Source organism: Vicia villosa, linkage group LG3, assembly GCF_029867415.1.
Source record: "Vicia villosa cultivar HV-30 ecotype Madison, WI linkage group LG3, Vvil1.0, whole genome shotgun sequence".
NCBI lineage: Eukaryota > Viridiplantae > Streptophyta > Magnoliopsida > Fabales > Fabaceae > Vicia > Vicia villosa.
The window spans coordinates 175967679-175986562 of record NC_081182.1 but is presented as its reverse complement, the minus strand read 5'-3'; the positions used below and the strand labels follow the sequence as shown (position 1 = coordinate 175986562).

At 34.7% G+C, this 18884-nt stretch overlaps 1 protein-coding gene, 31 non-coding genes and 9 pseudogenes across 32 annotated transcripts; 40 read left to right on the top strand and 1 right to left on the bottom strand.

Moving 5' to 3' along the window:
• Positions 1 to 49: 49 nt before the first annotated feature.
• LOC131593908 (5S ribosomal RNA) lies at positions 50 to 167 on the top strand (annotated as a pseudogene).
• Positions 168 to 327: 160 nt separating this feature from the next.
• LOC131593778 (5S ribosomal RNA) lies at positions 328 to 446 on the top strand. Its single transcript, XR_009281159.1, has one exon. It is a non-coding gene; the product is annotated as a 5S ribosomal RNA (ribosomal RNA).
• A 160-nt stretch (positions 447 to 606) lies between these two features.
• On the top strand, positions 607 to 725 carry LOC131593814 (5S ribosomal RNA). The gene has a single exon (XR_009281193.1). It is a non-coding gene; the product is annotated as a 5S ribosomal RNA (ribosomal RNA).
• Positions 726 to 885: 160 nt separating this feature from the next.
• Positions 886 to 1004, top strand: LOC131593858 (5S ribosomal RNA). Its single transcript, XR_009281235.1, has one exon. It is a non-coding gene; the product is annotated as a 5S ribosomal RNA (ribosomal RNA).
• Positions 1005 to 1164: 160 nt separating this feature from the next.
• LOC131593756 (5S ribosomal RNA) lies at positions 1165 to 1283 on the top strand. Its single transcript, XR_009281137.1, has one exon. It is a non-coding gene; the product is annotated as a 5S ribosomal RNA (ribosomal RNA).
• Positions 1284 to 1443: 160 nt separating this feature from the next.
• Positions 1444 to 1562, top strand: LOC131593636 (5S ribosomal RNA; annotated as a pseudogene).
• A 160-nt stretch (positions 1563 to 1722) lies between these two features.
• On the top strand, positions 1723 to 1841 carry LOC131593903 (5S ribosomal RNA). Its single transcript, XR_009281274.1, has one exon. It is a non-coding gene; the product is annotated as a 5S ribosomal RNA (ribosomal RNA).
• A 159-nt stretch (positions 1842 to 2000) lies between these two features.
• On the top strand, positions 2001 to 2119 carry LOC131593836 (5S ribosomal RNA). Its single transcript, XR_009281214.1, has one exon. It is a non-coding gene; the product is annotated as a 5S ribosomal RNA (ribosomal RNA).
• Positions 2120 to 2278: 159 nt separating this feature from the next.
• Positions 2279 to 2397, top strand: LOC131593639 (5S ribosomal RNA; annotated as a pseudogene).
• Positions 2398 to 2557: 160 nt separating this feature from the next.
• LOC131593894 (5S ribosomal RNA) lies at positions 2558 to 2676 on the top strand. The gene has a single exon (XR_009281265.1). It is a non-coding gene; the product is annotated as a 5S ribosomal RNA (ribosomal RNA).
• A 160-nt stretch (positions 2677 to 2836) lies between these two features.
• LOC131593802 (5S ribosomal RNA) lies at positions 2837 to 2955 on the top strand. The gene has a single exon (XR_009281182.1). It is a non-coding gene; the product is annotated as a 5S ribosomal RNA (ribosomal RNA).
• A 160-nt stretch (positions 2956 to 3115) lies between these two features.
• Positions 3116 to 3234, top strand: LOC131593847 (5S ribosomal RNA). Its single transcript, XR_009281224.1, has one exon. It is a non-coding gene; the product is annotated as a 5S ribosomal RNA (ribosomal RNA).
• A 159-nt stretch (positions 3235 to 3393) lies between these two features.
• LOC131593673 (5S ribosomal RNA) lies at positions 3394 to 3512 on the top strand. The gene has a single exon (XR_009281061.1). It is a non-coding gene; the product is annotated as a 5S ribosomal RNA (ribosomal RNA).
• A 160-nt stretch (positions 3513 to 3672) lies between these two features.
• Positions 3673 to 3791, top strand: LOC131593635 (5S ribosomal RNA; annotated as a pseudogene).
• A 160-nt stretch (positions 3792 to 3951) lies between these two features.
• Positions 3952 to 4070, top strand: LOC131593896 (5S ribosomal RNA). Its single transcript, XR_009281267.1, has one exon. It is a non-coding gene; the product is annotated as a 5S ribosomal RNA (ribosomal RNA).
• A 159-nt stretch (positions 4071 to 4229) lies between these two features.
• Positions 4230 to 4348, top strand: LOC131593826 (5S ribosomal RNA). The gene has a single exon (XR_009281204.1). It is a non-coding gene; the product is annotated as a 5S ribosomal RNA (ribosomal RNA).
• Positions 4349 to 4507: 159 nt separating this feature from the next.
• On the top strand, positions 4508 to 4626 carry LOC131593637 (5S ribosomal RNA; annotated as a pseudogene).
• Positions 4627 to 4786: 160 nt separating this feature from the next.
• On the top strand, positions 4787 to 4905 carry LOC131593895 (5S ribosomal RNA). Its single transcript, XR_009281266.1, has one exon. It is a non-coding gene; the product is annotated as a 5S ribosomal RNA (ribosomal RNA).
• A 159-nt stretch (positions 4906 to 5064) lies between these two features.
• On the top strand, positions 5065 to 5183 carry LOC131593901 (5S ribosomal RNA). Its single transcript, XR_009281272.1, has one exon. It is a non-coding gene; the product is annotated as a 5S ribosomal RNA (ribosomal RNA).
• Positions 5184 to 5342: 159 nt separating this feature from the next.
• LOC131593733 (5S ribosomal RNA) lies at positions 5343 to 5461 on the top strand. Its single transcript, XR_009281115.1, has one exon. It is a non-coding gene; the product is annotated as a 5S ribosomal RNA (ribosomal RNA).
• A 160-nt stretch (positions 5462 to 5621) lies between these two features.
• On the top strand, positions 5622 to 5740 carry LOC131593907 (5S ribosomal RNA; annotated as a pseudogene).
• Positions 5741 to 5900: 160 nt separating this feature from the next.
• On the top strand, positions 5901 to 6018 carry LOC131593905 (5S ribosomal RNA). Its single transcript, XR_009281276.1, has one exon. It is a non-coding gene; the product is annotated as a 5S ribosomal RNA (ribosomal RNA).
• A 159-nt stretch (positions 6019 to 6177) lies between these two features.
• On the top strand, positions 6178 to 6296 carry LOC131593661 (5S ribosomal RNA). The gene has a single exon (XR_009281051.1). It is a non-coding gene; the product is annotated as a 5S ribosomal RNA (ribosomal RNA).
• Positions 6297 to 6455: 159 nt separating this feature from the next.
• On the top strand, positions 6456 to 6574 carry LOC131593892 (5S ribosomal RNA). The gene has a single exon (XR_009281263.1). It is a non-coding gene; the product is annotated as a 5S ribosomal RNA (ribosomal RNA).
• Positions 6575 to 6733: 159 nt separating this feature from the next.
• LOC131593649 (5S ribosomal RNA) lies at positions 6734 to 6852 on the top strand. The gene has a single exon (XR_009281040.1). It is a non-coding gene; the product is annotated as a 5S ribosomal RNA (ribosomal RNA).
• A 160-nt stretch (positions 6853 to 7012) lies between these two features.
• On the top strand, positions 7013 to 7131 carry LOC131593909 (5S ribosomal RNA; annotated as a pseudogene).
• A 160-nt stretch (positions 7132 to 7291) lies between these two features.
• Positions 7292 to 7409, top strand: LOC131593633 (5S ribosomal RNA; annotated as a pseudogene).
• Positions 7410 to 7571: 162 nt separating this feature from the next.
• On the top strand, positions 7572 to 7690 carry LOC131593789 (5S ribosomal RNA). The gene has a single exon (XR_009281170.1). It is a non-coding gene; the product is annotated as a 5S ribosomal RNA (ribosomal RNA).
• A 159-nt stretch (positions 7691 to 7849) lies between these two features.
• On the top strand, positions 7850 to 7968 carry LOC131593878 (5S ribosomal RNA). The gene has a single exon (XR_009281254.1). It is a non-coding gene; the product is annotated as a 5S ribosomal RNA (ribosomal RNA).
• Positions 7969 to 8128: 160 nt separating this feature from the next.
• LOC131593632 (5S ribosomal RNA) lies at positions 8129 to 8246 on the top strand (annotated as a pseudogene).
• A 160-nt stretch (positions 8247 to 8406) lies between these two features.
• LOC131593645 (5S ribosomal RNA) lies at positions 8407 to 8525 on the top strand. The gene has a single exon (XR_009281036.1). It is a non-coding gene; the product is annotated as a 5S ribosomal RNA (ribosomal RNA).
• A 158-nt stretch (positions 8526 to 8683) lies between these two features.
• LOC131593721 (5S ribosomal RNA) lies at positions 8684 to 8802 on the top strand. The gene has a single exon (XR_009281104.1). It is a non-coding gene; the product is annotated as a 5S ribosomal RNA (ribosomal RNA).
• A 160-nt stretch (positions 8803 to 8962) lies between these two features.
• Positions 8963 to 9080, top strand: LOC131593897 (5S ribosomal RNA). Its single transcript, XR_009281268.1, has one exon. It is a non-coding gene; the product is annotated as a 5S ribosomal RNA (ribosomal RNA).
• A 160-nt stretch (positions 9081 to 9240) lies between these two features.
• On the top strand, positions 9241 to 9359 carry LOC131593869 (5S ribosomal RNA). The gene has a single exon (XR_009281245.1). It is a non-coding gene; the product is annotated as a 5S ribosomal RNA (ribosomal RNA).
• Positions 9360 to 9518: 159 nt separating this feature from the next.
• LOC131593898 (5S ribosomal RNA) lies at positions 9519 to 9636 on the top strand. Its single transcript, XR_009281269.1, has one exon. It is a non-coding gene; the product is annotated as a 5S ribosomal RNA (ribosomal RNA).
• A 159-nt stretch (positions 9637 to 9795) lies between these two features.
• On the top strand, positions 9796 to 9914 carry LOC131593890 (5S ribosomal RNA). The gene has a single exon (XR_009281262.1). It is a non-coding gene; the product is annotated as a 5S ribosomal RNA (ribosomal RNA).
• A 160-nt stretch (positions 9915 to 10074) lies between these two features.
• LOC131593900 (5S ribosomal RNA) lies at positions 10075 to 10192 on the top strand. Its single transcript, XR_009281271.1, has one exon. It is a non-coding gene; the product is annotated as a 5S ribosomal RNA (ribosomal RNA).
• Positions 10193 to 10351: 159 nt separating this feature from the next.
• LOC131593899 (5S ribosomal RNA) lies at positions 10352 to 10470 on the top strand. Its single transcript, XR_009281270.1, has one exon. It is a non-coding gene; the product is annotated as a 5S ribosomal RNA (ribosomal RNA).
• A 391-nt stretch (positions 10471 to 10861) lies between these two features.
• On the top strand, positions 10862 to 10980 carry LOC131593902 (5S ribosomal RNA). The gene has a single exon (XR_009281273.1). It is a non-coding gene; the product is annotated as a 5S ribosomal RNA (ribosomal RNA).
• A 161-nt stretch (positions 10981 to 11141) lies between these two features.
• LOC131593906 (5S ribosomal RNA) lies at positions 11142 to 11261 on the top strand. The gene has a single exon (XR_009281277.1). It is a non-coding gene; the product is annotated as a 5S ribosomal RNA (ribosomal RNA).
• Positions 11262 to 15162: 3901 nt separating this feature from the next.
• Positions 15163 to 17188, bottom strand: LOC131662603 (protein transport protein Sec61 subunit gamma). The gene is made up of 3 exons (XM_058932420.1): positions 16994 to 17188; positions 16792 to 16907; positions 15163 to 15385 (listed from the first exon to the last, which is right to left on the bottom strand). The coding sequence occupies exons 1-2, from the start codon at positions 17085 to 17087 to the stop codon at positions 16792 to 16794; spliced, it is 210 nt and encodes a 69-aa protein (XP_058788403.1). The 5' UTR covers positions 17088 to 17188; the 3' UTR covers positions 15163 to 15385.
• Between the last annotated feature and the right edge of the window lie 1696 nt (positions 17189 to 18884).

Sequence of the window (18884 nt, the reverse complement as noted above, 5' to 3'; positions counted from 1 at the left end):
TAAGAAGTGGAAGAAATCAAATATATACTATTGAAACGCAAAGGGTAACAGATGCGATCATACCAGCACTAATGCACCGGATCCCATCAGAACTCCGCAGTTAAGCGATTTGGGCAAGAGTAGTACTAGGACGGGTGACCTTCTGGGACGTCCTTGTGTTGCACCTCTTTTTTGTGTATTTTTAAATGTAGTTTTTTATTTTTGTTAATGGGCGTAAAAGAATCGGAGAAAGTACGAGAAAACAAATATGTTAGAGTTAATTATATGCATTTTGCCACTAAGAAGTGGAAGAAATCAAATATATACAATTAAAGCGCAAGGGGTAACAGGTGCGATCATACCAGCACTAATGCACCGGATCCCATCAGAACTCCACAGTTAAGCGTGCTTCGGCGAGAGTCGTACTAGGATGGGTGGCCTCCTGGGAAGTCCTTGTGTTGCACCTCTTTTTTTGTGTATTTTAAATGTAGTTTTTTATTTTTGTTAATGGGCGTAAAAGAATCGGAGAAAGTAAGAGCAAACAAATAATTTAGAGTTAATTATATGCATTTCGCCGCTAAGAAATGGAAGAAATCAAATATATACAATTGAAACGCAAAGGGTAACAAATGCGATCATACCATCACTTATGCACCGGATCCCATCAGAACTCTGCAGTTAAGCGTGCTTGGGCGAGAGTAGTACTAGGATGGGTGACCTCCTGGGAAATCCTTGTGTTGCACCTCTTTTTCGTTTATTTTTAAATGTAGTTTTTTATTTTAGTTAATGGGCGTAAAAGAATCGGAGAAAGAAAGAGAAAACAAATAATTTAGGGTTAATTATATGCATTTCGCCGCTAAGTAGTGGAAGAAATCAAATATATACAATTAAAGCGCAAAGGGTAACAGGTGCGATCATACCAGCACTAATGCACTGTATCCCATCAGAACTCCGCAGTTAAGCGTGCTTGGGCGAGAGTAGTACTAGGATGGGTGGCCTCCTGGGAAGTCCTTCTGTTGCACCTCTTTTTTGTGTATTTTAAATGTAGTTTTTTATTCTTATTAATGGGCGTAAAAGAATCGGAGTAAGTAAGAGAAAACAAATATTTTAGAGTTAATTTTATGCATTTTTTCCGCTAAGAAGTGGAAGAAATCAAATATATACAATTAAAGCGCAGAGGGTAACAGGTGCGATCATACCAGCACTAATGCACCGGATACCATCAGAACTCCGCAGTTAAGCGTGCTTGGGAGAGAGTAGTACTAGGATGGGTGGCCTCCTGGGAAGTCCTTGTGTTGCACCTCTTTTTTGTGTATTTTTAAATGTAGTTTTTTATTTATGTTAATGGGCGTAAAAGAATCGGAGAAAGTAAGAGAAAACAAATATTTTAGAGTTAATTATATGCATTTTGACGCTAAGAAGTGGAAGAAATCAAATATATACAATTAAAGCGCAGAGGGTAACAGGTGCGATCATATCAGCACTAATGCACCATATCCCATCAGAACTCCACAGTTAAGCGTGCTTGAGGGAGAGTAATACTAGGATGGGTGACCTTCTGGGACGTCCTTGTGTTATACCTCTTTTTTGTGTATTTTTAAATGTAGTTTTTTATTTTTGTTAATGGGCGTAAAAGAATCGGAGAAAGTACGAGAAAACAAATATGTTAGAGTTAATTATATGCATTTTGCCACTAAGAAGTGGAAGAAATCAAATATATACAATTAAAGCGTAAGGGGTAAAAGGTGCGATCATAACAACACTAATGCACCGGATCCCATCAGAACTCCGCAGTTAAGCTTGCTTGGGCGAGAGTAGTACTAGGATGGGTGGCCTCCTGGGAAGTCCTTCTGTTGCACCTCTTTTTTGTGTATTTTAAATGTAGTTTTTTATTCTTGTTAATGGGCGTAAAACAATCGGAGAAAGTAAGAGAAAACAAATATTTTAGAGTTAATTTTATGCATTTTTCCACTGAGAAGTAGAAGAAATCAAATATATACAATTAAAGCGCAGAGGGTAACAGGTGCGATCATCCCATCACTAATGCACCGTATCCCATCAGAACTCCGCAGTTAAGCGTGCTTGGGCGAGAGTAGTACTAGGATGGGTGGCCTCCTGGGAAGTCCTTGTGTTGCACCTCTTTTTTGTGTATTTTAAATGTAGTTTTTTATTTTTGTTAATGGGCGTAAAAGAATCGGAGAAAGTAAGAGCAAACAAATAATTTAGAGTTAATTATATGCATTTCGCCGCTAAGAAATGGAAGAAATCAAATATATACAATTAAAGCGCAGAGGGTAACAGGTGCGATCATACCAGCACTAATGCACCATATCCCATCAGAACTCCATAGTTAAGCGTGCTTGAGGGAGAGTAATACTAGGATGGGTGACCTTCTGGGACGTCCTTGTGTTATACCTCTTTTTTGTGTATTTTTAAATGTAGTTTTTTATTTTTGTTAATGGGCGTAAAAGAATCGGAGAAAGTACGAGAAAACAAATATGTTAGAGTTAATTATATGCATTTTGCCACTAAGAAGTGGAAGAAATCAAATATATACAATTAAAGCGCAAGGGGTAACAGGTGCGATCATACCAGCACTAATGCACCGGATCCCATCAGAACTCCACAGTTAAGCGTGCTTCGGCGAGAGTCATACTAGGATGGGTGGCCTCCTGGGAAGTCCTTGTGTTGCACCTCTTTTTTTGTGTATTTTAAATGTAGTTTTTTATTTTTGTTAATGGGCGTAAAAGAATCGGAGAAAGTAAGAGCAAACAAATAATTTAGAGTTAATTATATGCATTTCGCCGCTAAGAAATGGAAGAAATCAAATATATACAATTGAAACGCAAAGGGTAACAAATGCGATCATACCATCACTTATGCACCGGATCCCATCAGAACTCTGCAGTTAAGCGTGCTTGGGCGAGAGTAGTACTAGGATGGGTGACCTCCTGGGAAATCCTTGTGTTGCACCTCTTTTTCGTTTATTTTTAAATGTAGTTTTTTATTTTAGTTAATGGGCGTAAAAGAATCGGAGAAAGAAAGAGAAAACAAATAATTTAGGGTTAATTATATGCATTTCGCCGCTAAGAAGTGGAAGAAATCAAATATATACAATTAAAGCGCAAAGGGTAACAGGTGCGATCATACCAGCACTAATGCACTGTATCCCATCAGAACTCCGCAGTTAAGCGTGCTTGGGCGAGAGTAGTACTAGGATGGGTGGCCTCCTGGGAAGTCCTTCTGTTGCACCTCTTTTTTGTGTATTTTAAATGTAGTTTTTTATTCTTATTAATGGGCGTAAAAGAATCGGAGTAAGTAAGAGAAAACAAATATTTTAGAGTTAATTTTATGCATTTTTCCGCTAAGAAGTGGAAGAAATCAAATATATACAATTAAAGCGCAGAGGGTAACAGGTGCGATCATACCAGCACTAATGCACCGGATCCCATCAGAACTCCGCAGTTAAGCGTGCTTGGGAGAGAGTAGTACTAGGATGGGTGGCCTCCTGGGAAGTCCTTGTGTTGCACCTCTTTTTTGTGTATTTTTAAATGTAGTTTTTTATTTATGTTAATGGGCGTAAAAGAATCGGAGAAAGTAAGAGAAAACAAATATTTTAGAGTTAATTATATGCATTTTGACGCTAAGAAGTGGAAGAAATCAAATATATACAATTAAAGTGCAGAGGGTAACAGGTGCGATCATATCAGCACTAATGCACCATATCCCATCAGAACTCCACAGTTAAGCGTGCTTGAGGGAGAGTAATACTAGGATGGGTGACCTTCTGGGACGTCCTTGTGTTATACCTCTTTTTTGTGTATTTTTAAATGTAGTTTTTTATTTTTGTTAATGGGCGTAAAAGAATCGGAGAAAGTACGAGAAAACAAATATGTTAGAGTTAATTATATGCATTTTGCCACTAAGAAGTGGAAGAAATCAAATATATACAATTAAAGCGTAAGGGGTAAAAGGTGCGATCATAACAACACTAATGCACCGGATCCCATCAGAACTCCGCAGTTAAGCGTGCTTGGGCGAGAGTAGTACTAGGATGGGTGGCCTCCTGGGAAGTCCTTCTGTTGCACCTCTTTTTTGTGTATTTTAAATGTAGTTTTTTATTCTTGTTAATGGGCGTAAAAGAATCGGAGAAAGTAAGAGAAAACAAATATTTTAGAGTTAATTTTATGCATTTTTCCACTGAGAAGTGGAAGAAATCAAATATATACAATTAAAGCGCAGAGGGTAACAGGTGCGATCATCCCATCACTAATGCACCGTATCCCATCAGAACTCCGCAGTTAAGCGTGCTTGGGCGAGAGTAGTACTAGGATGGGTGGCCTCCTGGGAAGTCCTTGTGTTGCACCTCTTTTTTGTGTATTTTAAATGTAGTTTTTTATTTTTGTTAATGGGCGTAAAAGAATCGGAGAAAGTAAGAGCAAACAAATAATTTAGAGTTAATTATATGCATTTCGCCGCTAAGAAATGGAAGAAATCAAATATATACAATTAAAGCGCAGAGGGTAACAGGTGCGATCATACCAGCACTAATGCACCATATCCCATCAGAACTCCACAGTTAAGCGTGCTTGAGGGAGAGTAATACTAGGATGGGTGACCTTCTGGGACGTCCTTGTGTTATACCTCTTTTTTGTGTATTTTTAAATGTAGTTTTTTATTTTTGTTAATGGGCGTAAAAGAATCGGAGAAAGTACGAGAAAACAAATATGTTAGAGTTAATTATATGCATTTTGCCACTAAGAAGTGGAAGAAATCAAATATATACAATTAAAGCGTAAGGGGTAAAAGGTGCGATCATAACAACACTAATGCACCGGATCCCATCAGAACTCCGCAGTTAAGCGTGCTTGGGCGAGAGTAGTACTAGGATGGGTGGCCTCCTGGGAAGTCCTTCTGTTGCACCTCTTTTTTGTGTATTTTAAATGTAGTTTTTTATTCTTGTTAATGGGCGTAAAACAATCGGAGAAAGTAAGAGAAAACAAATATTTTAGAGTTAATTTTATGCATTTTTCCACTGAGAAGTGGAAGAAATCAAATATATACAATTAAAGCGCAGAGGGTAACAGGTGCGATCATCCCATCACTAATGCACCGTATCCCATCAGAACTCCGCAGTTAAGCGTGCTTGGCCGAGAGTAGTACTAGGATGGGTGGCCTCCTGGGAAGTCCTTGTGTTGCACCTCTTTTTTGTGTATTTTAAATGTAGTTTTTTATTTTTGTTAATGGGCGTAAAAGAATCGGAGAAAGTAAGAGCAAACAAATAATTTAGAGTTAATTATATGCATTTCGCCGCTAAGAAATGGAAGAAATCAAATATATACTATTGAAACGCAAAGGGTAACAGATGCGATCATACCATCACTAATGAACCGGATCCCATCAGAACTCCGTAGTTAAGCGTGCTTGGGCGAGTGTAGTACTAGGATGGGTGACCTCCTGGGAAGTCCTTGTGTTGCACCTCTTTTTTGTTTATTTTTAAATGTAGTTTTTTATTTTTGTTCATGGGCGTAAAAGAATCGGAGAAAGTAAGAGAAAACAAATATTTTAGAGTTAATTATATGCATTTTGCCGCTAAGAAGTGGAAGAAATCAAATATATACAATTAAAGCGCGGAGGGTAACAGGTGCGATCATACGAGCACTAATGCACCATATCCCATCAGAACTCCGCAGTTAAGCGTGCTTGAGGGAGAGTAATACTAGGATGGGTGACCTCCTGGGAAGTCCTTTTATTGCACCTCATTTTTGTGTATTTTTAAATGTAGTTTTTTATTTATGTTAATGGGCGTAAAAGAATCGGAGAAAGTAAGAGAAAACAAATATTTTAGAGTTAATTATATGCATTTTGACGCTAAGAAGTGGAAGAAATCAAATATATACAATTAAAGCGCAGAGGGTAACAGGTGCGATCATACCAGCACTAATGCACCGGATCCCATCAGAACTCCGCAGTTAAGCGATTTGGGCAAGAGTAGTACTAGGACGGGTGACCTTCTGGGACGTCCTTGTGTTGCACCTCTTTTTGTGTATTTTTAAATGTAGTTTTTTATTTTTGTTAATGGGCGTAAAAGAATCGGAGAAAGTACGAGAAAACAAATATGTTAGAGTTAATTATATGCATTTTGCCACTAAGAAGTGGAAGAAATCAAATATATACAATTAAAGCGCAAGGGGTAAAAGGTGCGATCATACCAGCACTAATGCACCGGATCCCATCAGAACTCCGCAGTTAAGCGTGCTTGGGCGAGAGTAGTACTAGGATGGGTGGCCTCCTGGGAAGTCCTTTTGTTGCACCTCTTTTTTGTGTATTTTAAATTTTGTTTTTTATTCTTGTTAATGGGCGTAAAACAATCGGAGAAAGTAAGAGAAAACAAATATTTTAGAGTTAATTTTATGCATTTTTCCGCTGAGAAGTGGAAGAAATCAAATATATACAATTAAAGCGCAGAGGGTAACAGGTGTGATCATTCCATCACTAATGCACCGTATCCCATCAGAACTCCGCAGTTAAGCGTGCTTGGGCGAGAGTAGTACTAGGATGGGTGGCCTCCTGGGAAGTCCTTGTGTTGCACCTCTTTTTTGTGTATTTTAAATGTAGTTTTTTATTTTTGTTAATGGGCGTAAAAGAATCGGAGAAAGTAAGAGCAAACAAGTAATTTAGAGTTAATTATATGCATTTCGCCGCTAAGAAATGGAAGAAATCAAATATATACTATTGAAACGCAAAGGGTAACAGATGCGATCATACCATCACTAATGCACCGGATCCCATCAGAACTCCGCAGTTAAGCGTGCTTGGGCGAGAGTAGTACTAGGATGGGTGACCTCCTGGGAAGTCCTTGTGTTGCACCTCTTTTTTGTTTATTTTTAAATGTAGTTTTTTATTTTTGTTCATGGGCGTAAAAGAATCGGAGAAAGTAAGAGAAAACAAATATTTTAGAGTTAATTATATGCATTTTGCCGCTAAGAAGTGGAAGAAATCAAATATATACAATTAAAGCGCAGAGGGTAACAGGTGCGATCATACCAGCACTAATGCACCATATACCATCAGAACTCCGCAGTTAAGCGTGCTTGCGGGAGAGTAATACTAGGATGGGTGACCTCCTGGGAAGTCCTTTTATTGCACCTCTTTTTTGTGTATTTTTAAATGTAGTTTTTTATTTATGTTAATGGGCGTAAAAGAATCGGAGAAAGTAAGAGAAAACAAATATTTTAGAGTTAATTATATGCATTTTGACGCTAAGAAGTGGAAGAAATCAAATATATACAATTAAAGCGTAGAGGGCAACAGGTGCAATCATACCAGCACTAATGCACCGGATCCCATCAGAACTCCGCAGTTAAGCAATTTGGGCAAGAGTAGTACTACGACAGGTGACCTTGTGGGACGTCCTTGTGTTGCACCTCTTTTTTGTGTATTTTTAAATGTAGTTTTTTATTTTTGTTAATGGGCGTAAAAGAATCGGAGAAAGTAAGAGAAAACAAATATGGTAGAGTTAATTATATGCATTTTGCCACTAAGAAGTGGAAGAAATCAAATATATATACAATTAAAGCGCAAGGGGTAACAGGTGCGATCATACCAGCACTAATGCACCGGATCCCATCAGAACTCTGCAGTTAAGCGTGCTTGGGCGAGAGTAGTATTAGGATGGGTGGCCTCCTGGGAAGTCCTTCTGTTGCACCTCTTTTTTGTGTATTTTAAATGTAGTTTTTTATTCTTGTTAATGGGCGTAAAAGAATCGGAGATAGTAAGAGAAAACAAATATTTTAGAGTTAATTTTATGCATTTTTCCGCTAAGAAGTGGAAGAAATCAAATATATACAATTAAAGCGCAGAGGGTAACAGGTGCGATCATACCAGCACTAATGCACCATATCCCATCAGAACTCCGCAGTTAAGCGTGCTTGAGCGAGAGTAATACTAGGATGGGTGACCTCCTGGGAAGTCCTTGTATTGCACCTCTTTTTTGTGTATTTTTAAATGTAGTTTTTTATTTATGTTAATGGGCGTAAAAGAATCGGAGAAAGTAAGAGAAAACAAATATTTTAGAGTTAATTATATGCATTTTGACGCTAAGAAGTGGAAGAAAACAAATATATACAATTAAAGTGTAGAGGGTAACAGGTGCGATCATACCAGCACTAATGCACCGGATCCCATCAGAACTCCGCAGTTAAGCGATTTGGGCAAGAGTAGTACTAGGTCAGGTGACCTTCTGGGACGTCCTTGTGTTGCTCCTCTTTTTTGTGTATTTTTAAATGTAGTTTTTTATTTTTGTTAATGGGCGTAAAAGAATCGGAGAAAGTAAGAGAAAAAAAATATGATAGAGTTAATTATATGCATTTTGCCACTAAGAAGTGGAAGAAATCAAATATATACAATTAAAGCGCAAGGGATAACAGGTGCAATCATACCAGCACTAATGCACCGGATCCCATCAGAACTCCGCAGTTAAGCGTGCTTGGGCGAGAGTAGTACTAGGATGGGTGGCCTCCTGGGAAGTCCTTATGTTGCACCTCTTTTTTGTGTATTTTAAATGTAGTTTTTTATTCTTGTTAATGGGCGTAAAAGAATCGGAGAAAGTAAGAGAAAACAAATATTTTAGAGTTAATTTTATGCATTTTCCGCTAAGAAGTGGAAGAAATCAAATATATACAATTAAAGTGCAGAGGGTAACATGTGCGATCATACCATCACTAATGCACCGGATCCCATCAGAACTCCGCAGTTAAGCGTGCTTGGGCGAGAGTAGTACTAGGATGGGTGGCCTCCTGGGAAGTCCATGTGTTGCACCTCTCTTTTGTGTATTTTTAAATGTAGTTTTTTATTTTTGTTAATGGGCGTAAAAGAATCGGAGAAAGTAAGAGAAAACAAATAATTTAGGGTTAATTATATGCATTTTCCCTCTAAGAAGAGGAAGAAATCAAATATATACAATTAAAGGGCAAAGGGTAACAGGTGCGATCAAACCAGCACTAATGCACCGGACCCATCAGAACTCCGCAGTTAAGCGTGCTTGGGTGAGAGTAGTACTTGGATGGGTGACCTCATGTGAAGTCCTTGTGTTGCACCTCTTTTTTGGGTATTTTTAAATGTAGTTTTTTATTTTTGTTAATGGGCGTAAAAGAATCGAAGAAAGTAAGAGAAAACAAATAATTTAGGGTTAATTATATGCATTTTTCCTCTAAGAAGAGGAAGAAATCAAATATATACAATTAAAGCCCAAAGGGTAACAGGTGCGGTCATACCATCACTAATGCATCGGATCCCATGAGAACTCCGCAGTTAAGTGTGCTTGGGCGAGAGTAGTACTAAGATGGGTGACCTCCTAGGAAGTCCTTGTGTTGCACCTCTTTTTTGTGTATTTTAAATGTAGTTTTTTATTCTTGTTAATGGGCGTAAAAGAATCGGAGAAAGTAAGAGAAAACAAATATTTTAGAGTTAATTATATGCATTTTTCCGCTAAGAAGTGGAAGAAATCAAATATATACAATTAAAGCGCAAAGAGAAATAGGTGCGATCATACCATCACTAATGCACCGTATCCCATCAGAACTCCGCAGTTAAGCATGCTTGGGCGAGAGTAGTACTAGATGGGTGACCTCCTGGGAAGTCCTTGTGTTGCACCTCTTTTTTGTGTATTTTAAATGTAGTTTTTTATTTTTGTTAATGGGCGTAAAAGAATCGGAGAAAGTAAGAGAAAACAAATGATTTAGAGTTAATTATATGCATTTCGCCGCTAAGAAGTTGAAGAAATCAAATATATACAATTAAAACGCAAAGGGTAACAGATGCGATGATACCATCCCTAATGCACCGGATCCCATCAGAACTCCGCAGTTAAGCATGCTTGGGCGAGAGTAGTACTAGGATGGGTGACCTCCTGGGAAGTCCTTGTGTTGCACCTCTTTTTTGTGTATTTTTAAATGTAGTTTTTTATTTTTGTTAATGGGCGTAAAAGAATCGGAGAAAGTAAGAGAAAACAAATATTTTAGAGTTAATTATATGCATTTTGCCACTAAGAAGTGGAAGAAATCAAATATATACAATTAAAGCGCAAAGGGTAACAGGTGCGATCATACCAGCTCTAATGCACCGAATCCCATCAGAACTCTGCAGTTAAACGTGCTTGGGCGAGAGTAGTACTATGATGGGTGACTTCCGGGGAAGTCCTGTGTTGCACCTCTTTTTTGTGTATTTTAAATGTAGTTTTTTATTTTTGTTAATGGGCGTAAAAGAATCGGAGAAAGTAAGAGAAAACAAATATTTTAGAGTTAATTATATGCATTTCGCCGCTAAGAAGTGGAAGAAATCAAATATATACAATTAAAACGCAAAGGGTAACAGGTGCGATCATTCCAACACTAATGCACCATATCCCATCAGAACTCCGCAGTTAAGTGTGCTTGGGCGAGAGTAGTACTAGGATGGGTGACCTCCTGGGAAGTCCTTGTGGTGCACCTCTTTTTTGTGTATTTTTAAATGTAGTTTTTTTATTTTTGTTAATGAGGGTAAAAGAATCGGAGAAAGTAAGAGAAACCAAATATTTTAGAGTAAATTAATGCATTTTGCCGCTAAGAAGTGGAAGAAACCAAATATATACAATTAAAGCGCACAAGGTAACTGGTGCGATCATACCAGCACTAATGCACTGGATCCCATCAGAACTCCTGGGAAGTCCTTGTGTTGCACCTCTTTTTTGTGTATTTTTAAATGTAGTTTTTTATTTTTGTTAATGGGCGTAAAAGAATCGGAGAAAGTAAGAGAAAACAAATATTTTAGAGTTAATTATATGCATTTTGCCGCTAAGAAGTGGAAGAAATCAAATATTTACAATCAAAGCGCAAAGGGTAACAGGTGCGATCATACTATCACTAATGCACCAGATCCCATCAGAACTCCGCAGTTAAATGTGCTTGGGAGAGAGTAGTACTAGGATGGGTGACCTCCTGGGAAGTCCTTGTGGTGCACCTCTTTTTTGTGTATTTTTAAATGTAGTTTTTTTATTTTTGTTAATAGGCGTAAAAGAATCGGAGAAAGTAAGAGAAACCAAATATTTTAGAGCTAATTATATGCATTTTGCCGCTAAGAAGTGGAAGAAACCAAATATATACAATTAAAGCGCAGAGGGTAACTGGTGCGATCATACCAGCACTAATTCACCGGATCCCATCAGAACTCCGCAGTTAAGCATGCTTGGGCGGGAGTTGTACTAGGATGAGTGACCTCCTGGGAAGTCCTTTTTGTTGCACATCTTTTTTGCGAATTTTTAAATGTTATTTTTTATTTTTGTTAATGGGCGTAAAAGAATCGGAGAAAGTAAGAGAAAAACAAATATTTTAGAGTTAATTATATGCATTTTGCAGCTAAGAAGTTATAGAAATCAAAAAGATACTATTAATGCGCAAAGGGTAAGCATTACTTTCTTGTTTTGATTTTAAAGTCGTGCATATTCAAGGTATTAAAAACTCATTACCAAATTTTCTAACCAGAGAATTTTTACAAGAAAAACATGAGGAAAAAATCAGTAAACCATAGAGATGATTATTGTCCTCTCATTAAAGATAAAAAAAATAAAGAAATAATTATAGATTCTCCATCTTTTATTTCCAAAGTTACATCTCTTATTACTACTACTCCCATGACAACTATTAAGCCTACTTTATTAACTCCATAAGCTTTTACCTCTCAAATTACCAGCCCGTTAACTATTCAGAAAGCCCACCCATCTAAATTAGATTATTATACTCCTCCTTCCTTATTAAAATCAAATTTTATTACTAAAGATTTGTCTATACCAATATTACCTCTAGAAATAGTTTATTGTCCTCCAAATTCGTCGTTATTACAAAATATTTCAAACATTTTCCCTCCAGGGTTTTTCTTCATTCCTAAAGATCCATGTAAGACTAGAAAATTCTACGAATTTATCTTGGTAGATTCTGAGTCTATTGCTCTTACCCATCAAACAAAATCAGAATGATAAATCTAAAATTAAATTCTCTAAATTCAAAATTAATAAGCTATTGTCTCCTTCTGATTGGAAACAAGCTTCATCAGAATTAAAATCTTTTTCTAGAACATTTACTCCACAATACTATTCTTACTTTGATTACATGGATGCTTGGTTCAATTTTGTCTGTTGAACCTTTAACCACACTTGGTTTATATGGTTTAACAAAGATATTTCACTAAGCCTCCCTAATTGGTTTATCCAATGGTTTCAAATTTTTGGGCCAATTTTAGAAATATTTCTTGATTATGCCTCTAAGGCATTCAACAATTTTACCGAAAAAACTACTTGTCCTCATTACAAGTCTTTATTATGTTTCTCTTCTATTTTTGGAATTATGTGGATTTCATCCTGGACCTTTTAAACTGAACCATTATGGGAAGAGTCATATTCCACTCAATTAGTCAGGAAATTTTCTGTTAAATGGTGGTCAAAGTTTAATCCATAATTGCTTTCTCCATTAAGATTAGATACTTGGTTCAAGTTTCATCCTGGTCTTTATAAAGAAAAATCCATCTCTCTAGAAGATACATCTTTCTTGTTAGATCGATCAAAATTACTTGCATCTTTATCTACTGCTTCAAGTCATACATAATTCTTAAGCAAGATTAAAGAAGTTATGACTGTTTTATTTGAAAGTGATAGTGCTTTTAGCATTTCTGAAAATATTAATGAAGATGACTGTTATCGAATTATAGACCTTTGATGGTTCGGGTATAGAGAATTCAATTATTTCGAAGATAAGTTCAATTATGTTGAAGATAAGATTATGAAGATTTCACTTGTCACAATTATTTCAAGATAAAATCAATTATGGTGAAGATAAGAGCAAAAGGACAACTACACCCCCTTGTTGGCCTTAATTATCTTCCATTCAGACTTACTTTTGAATTATTGACTCAACTTTGTTAAAGTTTTTGTTTAATTTCAATTATTCAGGTCATGTGGATCATTACCTTTTGTACAAGTTTATTCTTAAGTTTATTTTAGTTTCAAGTCTGTGTAGATCATTGCCTATAAAAGGATCATTTGTGTGTTGTAAAAGGCATTCGAGTTTTCAGCCTTAGAACTTGGAATTCTTAATTTGTCATCCTTTTTAAGTATTTTGCATAAATAAAATCACGTCTTTTAATATTTTCAACACTTCTTCAGCATCTATCATTATATTTATGTTTACCTTAATCTCTAATATTATCTTTATATTGTAAAAAGATAATATTAGATTAATCTCAAACTTTATTATTAGTCTAATATCATTAGAATAAAATTAGATTAAACTTTATTATATATATAGGTTAAGTATTTGATTAAACTTTATTATTAGATTAAAATTATCTATATGGATTAAGTATTATTAGAATAAACCCATATAGATAAAGTTTAATCATTATATATGGGTTAAGTATTAGATTAAACTTTATTATTATCTATAAACTTTATTATTAGATTAATCTATAATGATTTTTTAAAATCATTATAGATTAATCTCAAACTTTATAGATATGATCTATATGATAGTATGTTTCAAACCAACGGTTAATTTTAAAAAATATTTATTCGAAATGAAGTTATAAGCGAGTGTAACTCGTGGTATGTAAGGTTAGGTAGTAGAATTTTGATAATGTTCGTGAAATTCATGTTTGCAACTTTGGTTTTGCTTAGGAAATCGAAACAGGGCAGTGACATAAGCAGATCTATGCTTTCTAATTTTGTGATGCATAAAAGGGACAAGGTGTCTCTTTGGTGGAAAGATTTATGTCTGGTTGGATCGGGGGGGGGGGGGGGGGGGGAGTGGCCCGTTGGAGAGTTGGTTCCCTTCATCTATCATTTGTAAACTTGGGAATGGTGAGCTTATCGATTTTTGGATGGACAGGTGGTTGGTGGGAGGGGCTCCGCTTTGTGAGCGGTTTCCTTCTCTTTTCTGTTTTGCTGAGACTTCTGGTTCAAAGATGAATGACTACGGTTTTTGGATCTCCGGTGTTTGGGAGTGGCGCATTAATTTTTGCGATAACTTTGTGGGAGAAGTCGAAGGTGAGCATGTGGAGGATCTTATTCGGGAGTTAGGTGAGCTTACACCGATGTTTGGGGTGGATGATTTGTTCATTTGGTGGAAGAATTCTTCAGGGTATTCAGTGAAGGTTGCTTATGATATGTTGTTGGAGGGGCGTGTTCGGACAAGGTTGGGATACTCTCTTGTAAAGGCTTTGGATCGGTTTTGGAAGACAAAATTCCTAGTAAGGTTTTAGTTTTTGGTTGGAGACTTTTGCTTGACAAACTTCCGACGAAGGTTAATTTGGCAAAGAGGATGATTTTGTCATCTCCGCTTAAATTAATGTGTCCTTTTTGTGGGTTGGAGGAGGAAGATTCGGATCATTTATTTGCATCTTGTCCGGTCACCTTCCTTTGGTGGATTAAGTTTTGTGATTGGCTTGGATTTGATACCGCCTTCTTTCCGGGTAGCGGTCACCTTCCTTTGGTGGATTAAGTTTTGTGATTGGCTTGGATTTGATACCGTCTTCTTTCCGGGTAATAATTTTAATCGTCTTTCTCTTTTAGAGTCGCTCTGTAAGTCCAAGTTCAAAGTTGATACTAGTTGGCTCTTTGGTTGTTGTTTGGGAGATGTCTTTGACTCTCTCTTTTTTTAATTGTTGAGTAGCACCCCTTGTGATTTTTTAATGTCATCTTTGTTTATAAAAAATTAAAAAAAAAAACCATTTCATTTCGAATTTGAGATGTTCACACAAAAATAAAACAATTGAAAACAGCATATGTAAGTAAACCGAACATTTGATTGTAACAAAATTGTATCGGTGAATTTTAAACAATTATACTTGGTGTAGTTAGTCAAAATTTCACTATATTTGAGTTAGTTAGTTTACACCAGATTTATTACATAGAAACTCAAAATTCACAATTATCATTTAGCCCTAGAGGAGAATAAACAGCATACATATCACCAAAGAAACACCATTTTTTTTTTTTGGGGTCAAGTAAGAAACACCAATTTAATCCTTATAATTATAGACATCTAACCCTTCTGGTTGATTTATTTAGTCTCAAATAAAATAATGTTATTAAAAAAAATCATTTTCCGAACTAAACTGACATCTAACCAAAAAGCAAATAATGAAACCAATGTACAATTTCTCATCTAAACTTTTTACTCCTTGAACAACAGGTCAAAAGTCTAACACATGGAAAAGTAAAATTTTACATGTTCAATAACACTGTAATGCTTCCGAAGATAAGAATATGGAAAAAAGCAAAACTGAAAATACATAACTAAGATGTTCTATGGAAGTGTTAACTCCTGCCTCCTTTTGCTTCACAAGTTGATTTCCGGAGGTGATTGTAGTTTCCCTCATCCTGCAGAAATAACCAAAAGAGTTATTTACATCATTCATTTAACAACTTGCTTAAGAGTGTGTTTAATTCTGCTTTGAAAAAAAATGATTCTGGGCGAATTGATTAATTCTGAGCGAATTGATTTTGTAAAATTGATTTTGGCTAAAAGTAAGTGCATTGAAGATAAAGTGGTTTGCTCAAGACACTGATTTTCTATCATTTATGCAGTGTGATGTGATTACTCTTGGGGTTCAATGTAAATAAAAACCAAAAGAACTTCGCATATACTCTGGTCAAACAAGATAAAAAATAGAAAAAATAGAGATAAACAGCATCATAATAAAAGTAAGACAATCAATGAAAAGTTTTCAAAGAAAATTTAAATTCAAAAAACATCTGAGATAAGTTGCTTCAGACCAAGGTAAACACCAGATTTTTCTCATTACATAACAGAAATAGGCGGTCATTACTTAGGCCCCTGAGAGCATCGGTAACAAACAGTCCAAAATGTAAATGTTTTCTATTAGTCGCAAATTACTGATAAGAAATTGGTGCGCATTCATTGTCAAACGATGTGGCGCGAGAGAAAAAGCCTCATTCTTGACTCACATTAAGCATGCTTGTAAATTGAACATGAATACAATTGCACATGCCAATCTAATTAAGCTTTTCTCATGTTCTTATAATGCCAGCAAGAGATTACTCTAGAAACCTAGTGTATTGCATTGATCAAGGATTTTCAGTAATTTCAAAATAACAGAAGTGAATTTTTTAAAAAGAAAGCACTTCTACATTGACTTCTAGTGATGGTTTAGCAAAATTCCAACATGAAAAGCAATACCGTGAATTTGTGATCCTTCAAAATAAACTAACACCAAAAGCATTACAATTTAGAAGACTCAAAAGAAACTTTTTAAACAACAACCAATGAAGAGAAAGTCACCAACCAATCATAACCAATGAAGCACAAATACCAGAAATACTAACACAACATGTCGACACCGATAATAATTTGAAAAAAAATGAATAAATTAAATGTAACCACAATTATCGGTGTCGGTTTCAGACACTTTTTTCCAGAGGTGCTACAGATCATAACTAAAAGATCAAACTAAAACCAAGCAACATAAGCAGACATGCATGCTATCTTTTCCATTGCTAACCATCATAAAGTAAATCCATTATTCAGAAAAATCATAAAACATCTAAACAGAGACAGTACCCACTTCAAAAACTTGCTTGATTCATTTTAATCCCTCAAATCAAATTACTTCAGATATTACTGCCAACAAATTGGCAGTACATATGATAACAATCATTCAACTCAAAAAATATTAAAAATTAACAATTTAAAATCAAAGAGATGAATCCAGATAGCTAAAATTGGTGAAATTATAAATCAATTTAAAAAAAATCAATAATTTTACCTAACCAGATCCGACGATGATGTTGTTAATTGGGATAAAGATAAGCTTAACGAAAAACCCAACGAATCCCATCACAACGAAACCAATCGCGGTACGAACAGCCACCTTAGAGAATTCTACAATTCAAAAAAAATAAAAAAAACTAAAATCAAGATCAAGATCTACAGCGTATAGATTCAAATCAAGAGAATTAGGGTTATACCTTTGCGATCGGGTTTGTGGCAACGCTTAACGAGCCTAACGCTGTCCTTGGCGAATTCTCTGAGTGGATCGAAGACGGAATCAATGGCGTCCATTTTCTCTGTTACGCGTTTGGATGAAGATTTTTCTGTGAAGAGTTCGTGATTTGGTTTGGTTGATTTATTGTTGACGAGAGATGAAAAAAGAAAATAAGAAAAAGAGAAATAAAATTGAGATTGGAAATACACGTATAATGGCCCAATGGTGTTTTGACATGGTGGAAAATTTTGTTCTAACACGTCATTATCAAATGTGGACTTATGAAATGTATTACAACCGGTCTAGACCGGACGAACCGGAACCATATCCGGTTTGGTCACCTTTTTGAGATGGGATTTAATAATTTATTATTATTATTATTATTTTTATTTATAAATTAAATTAAATAATTATCTGGAAATTAAATTAATATAAGAATAATAAAAAATGAAACCAAATTGAGTATCAGCAAATATTTTGATTTTATAAAAATTTATTAAAATTATTTAATATAGAATTATAGATGCATTGTAAGTTAGTTAGGATTTTGGATTTAAAATAGTTAGCAATATAAAATATTTATGAAAATTTACTGAAATTAGAGTTTAATTTAAAAATGAATAATTAATAAGAAATACTTAAAATTGAGTTTGAAAAGACACGTATAATGGCCCGGTGATATTTTGACATGATGAAAGATTTTGTCCTGACACGTCAATATGGACTTCTTCTTTTTTTGACAAAAACGTCAATATGGACTTCTAAAATGTATTATAGTGTGTCTTTCACTAACTATTTATTCCAACTTTTTTTTTTTTTGTTGTCGTTATACTTTTTTTTAAAATGGAAAATATAAAAAACATTAAATTTTTTCATATTATTTATTTTTAATGGAACCTGAATATTTTAATAATATGCTTTATTAATCAAAAGTTGTATAAAATTTTTTAACAAAAAAACTCGCGTTTTTTATTTGTGCCTTACTTTATGATATTAAATTGTAATTGTTAAAATAAGAGAGAATGGAGACATGTGTTTTAATAGTTCTATAAAAAATTATATAGTCTTGTTAACGAGTGTTCTTTAAGCATATTAAATTAAAAAATATTTTTTTATAAAAATTAATATTTCAATTTTCTTTACATTAAATATAACTTTCAATACATTAAATACGCATATTTTTTTAAAAAAAAACTTACTACTTTATAGTGCCTCAGAAAGCATTGTTAGAATATATCTTATTCTATTCTAGAATAAGACTAAAAAATATTCTATGAAATATTTTATATAGAGTTAGACTGGGCCCTGCCAGACAGTGGGCCAGCCACAGGCTCAATCCATAACACTTTTTATTTATGTTTTCCCTAAATATGATAATTTCACATATTTTAATTAAATAGATATCCACTATACGCTCATTTAGATTCAAGATATCTCACATTTTAAAGAAAAAAATTCATGTGCATAGATTAATCAATGTCAATTTTTTTTTTAATATGACACATAGTAAAATTCACTTCTTATTTTTACTTTTAAAAAATAGTTTAGATCTCCATCTATCATTTTTACTAACCTTTTTAATGAGTAAAGTTTTCCGTCACTTATTTCTTTTTCAATAAATTACGTTTTAAAAAAAACTGGTTATTATTATTTTTTTATCACATAAAACAGATTATTGTTGAACAACATAATTAACGATTAAATTAAGAGCTAAAAGTAATGCACGTCATCCAACATAGAATTATCCATATTTATTTAAAAAAAATACTTTAAGTTGATGAATTTTACATTTTTTTTTTAGAAAAGTTCAATCACATTTTGTAATCATTTGAAATAACAAAATCGGACCCTAACCCAGAAACGAACGCGGGAGA

Coding starts and splice junctions, on each gene's coding strand:
- LOC131662603 (XM_058932420.1), bottom strand. CDS start 17,087: ATGGACGCCATTGATTCCGTCTTCGATCCACTCAGAGAATTCGCCAAG. Junction 16,908..16,993: donor CCACAAACCCGATCGCAAAG/GTATAACCCTAA, acceptor TTTGAATTGTAG/AATTCTCTAAGGTGGCTGTT.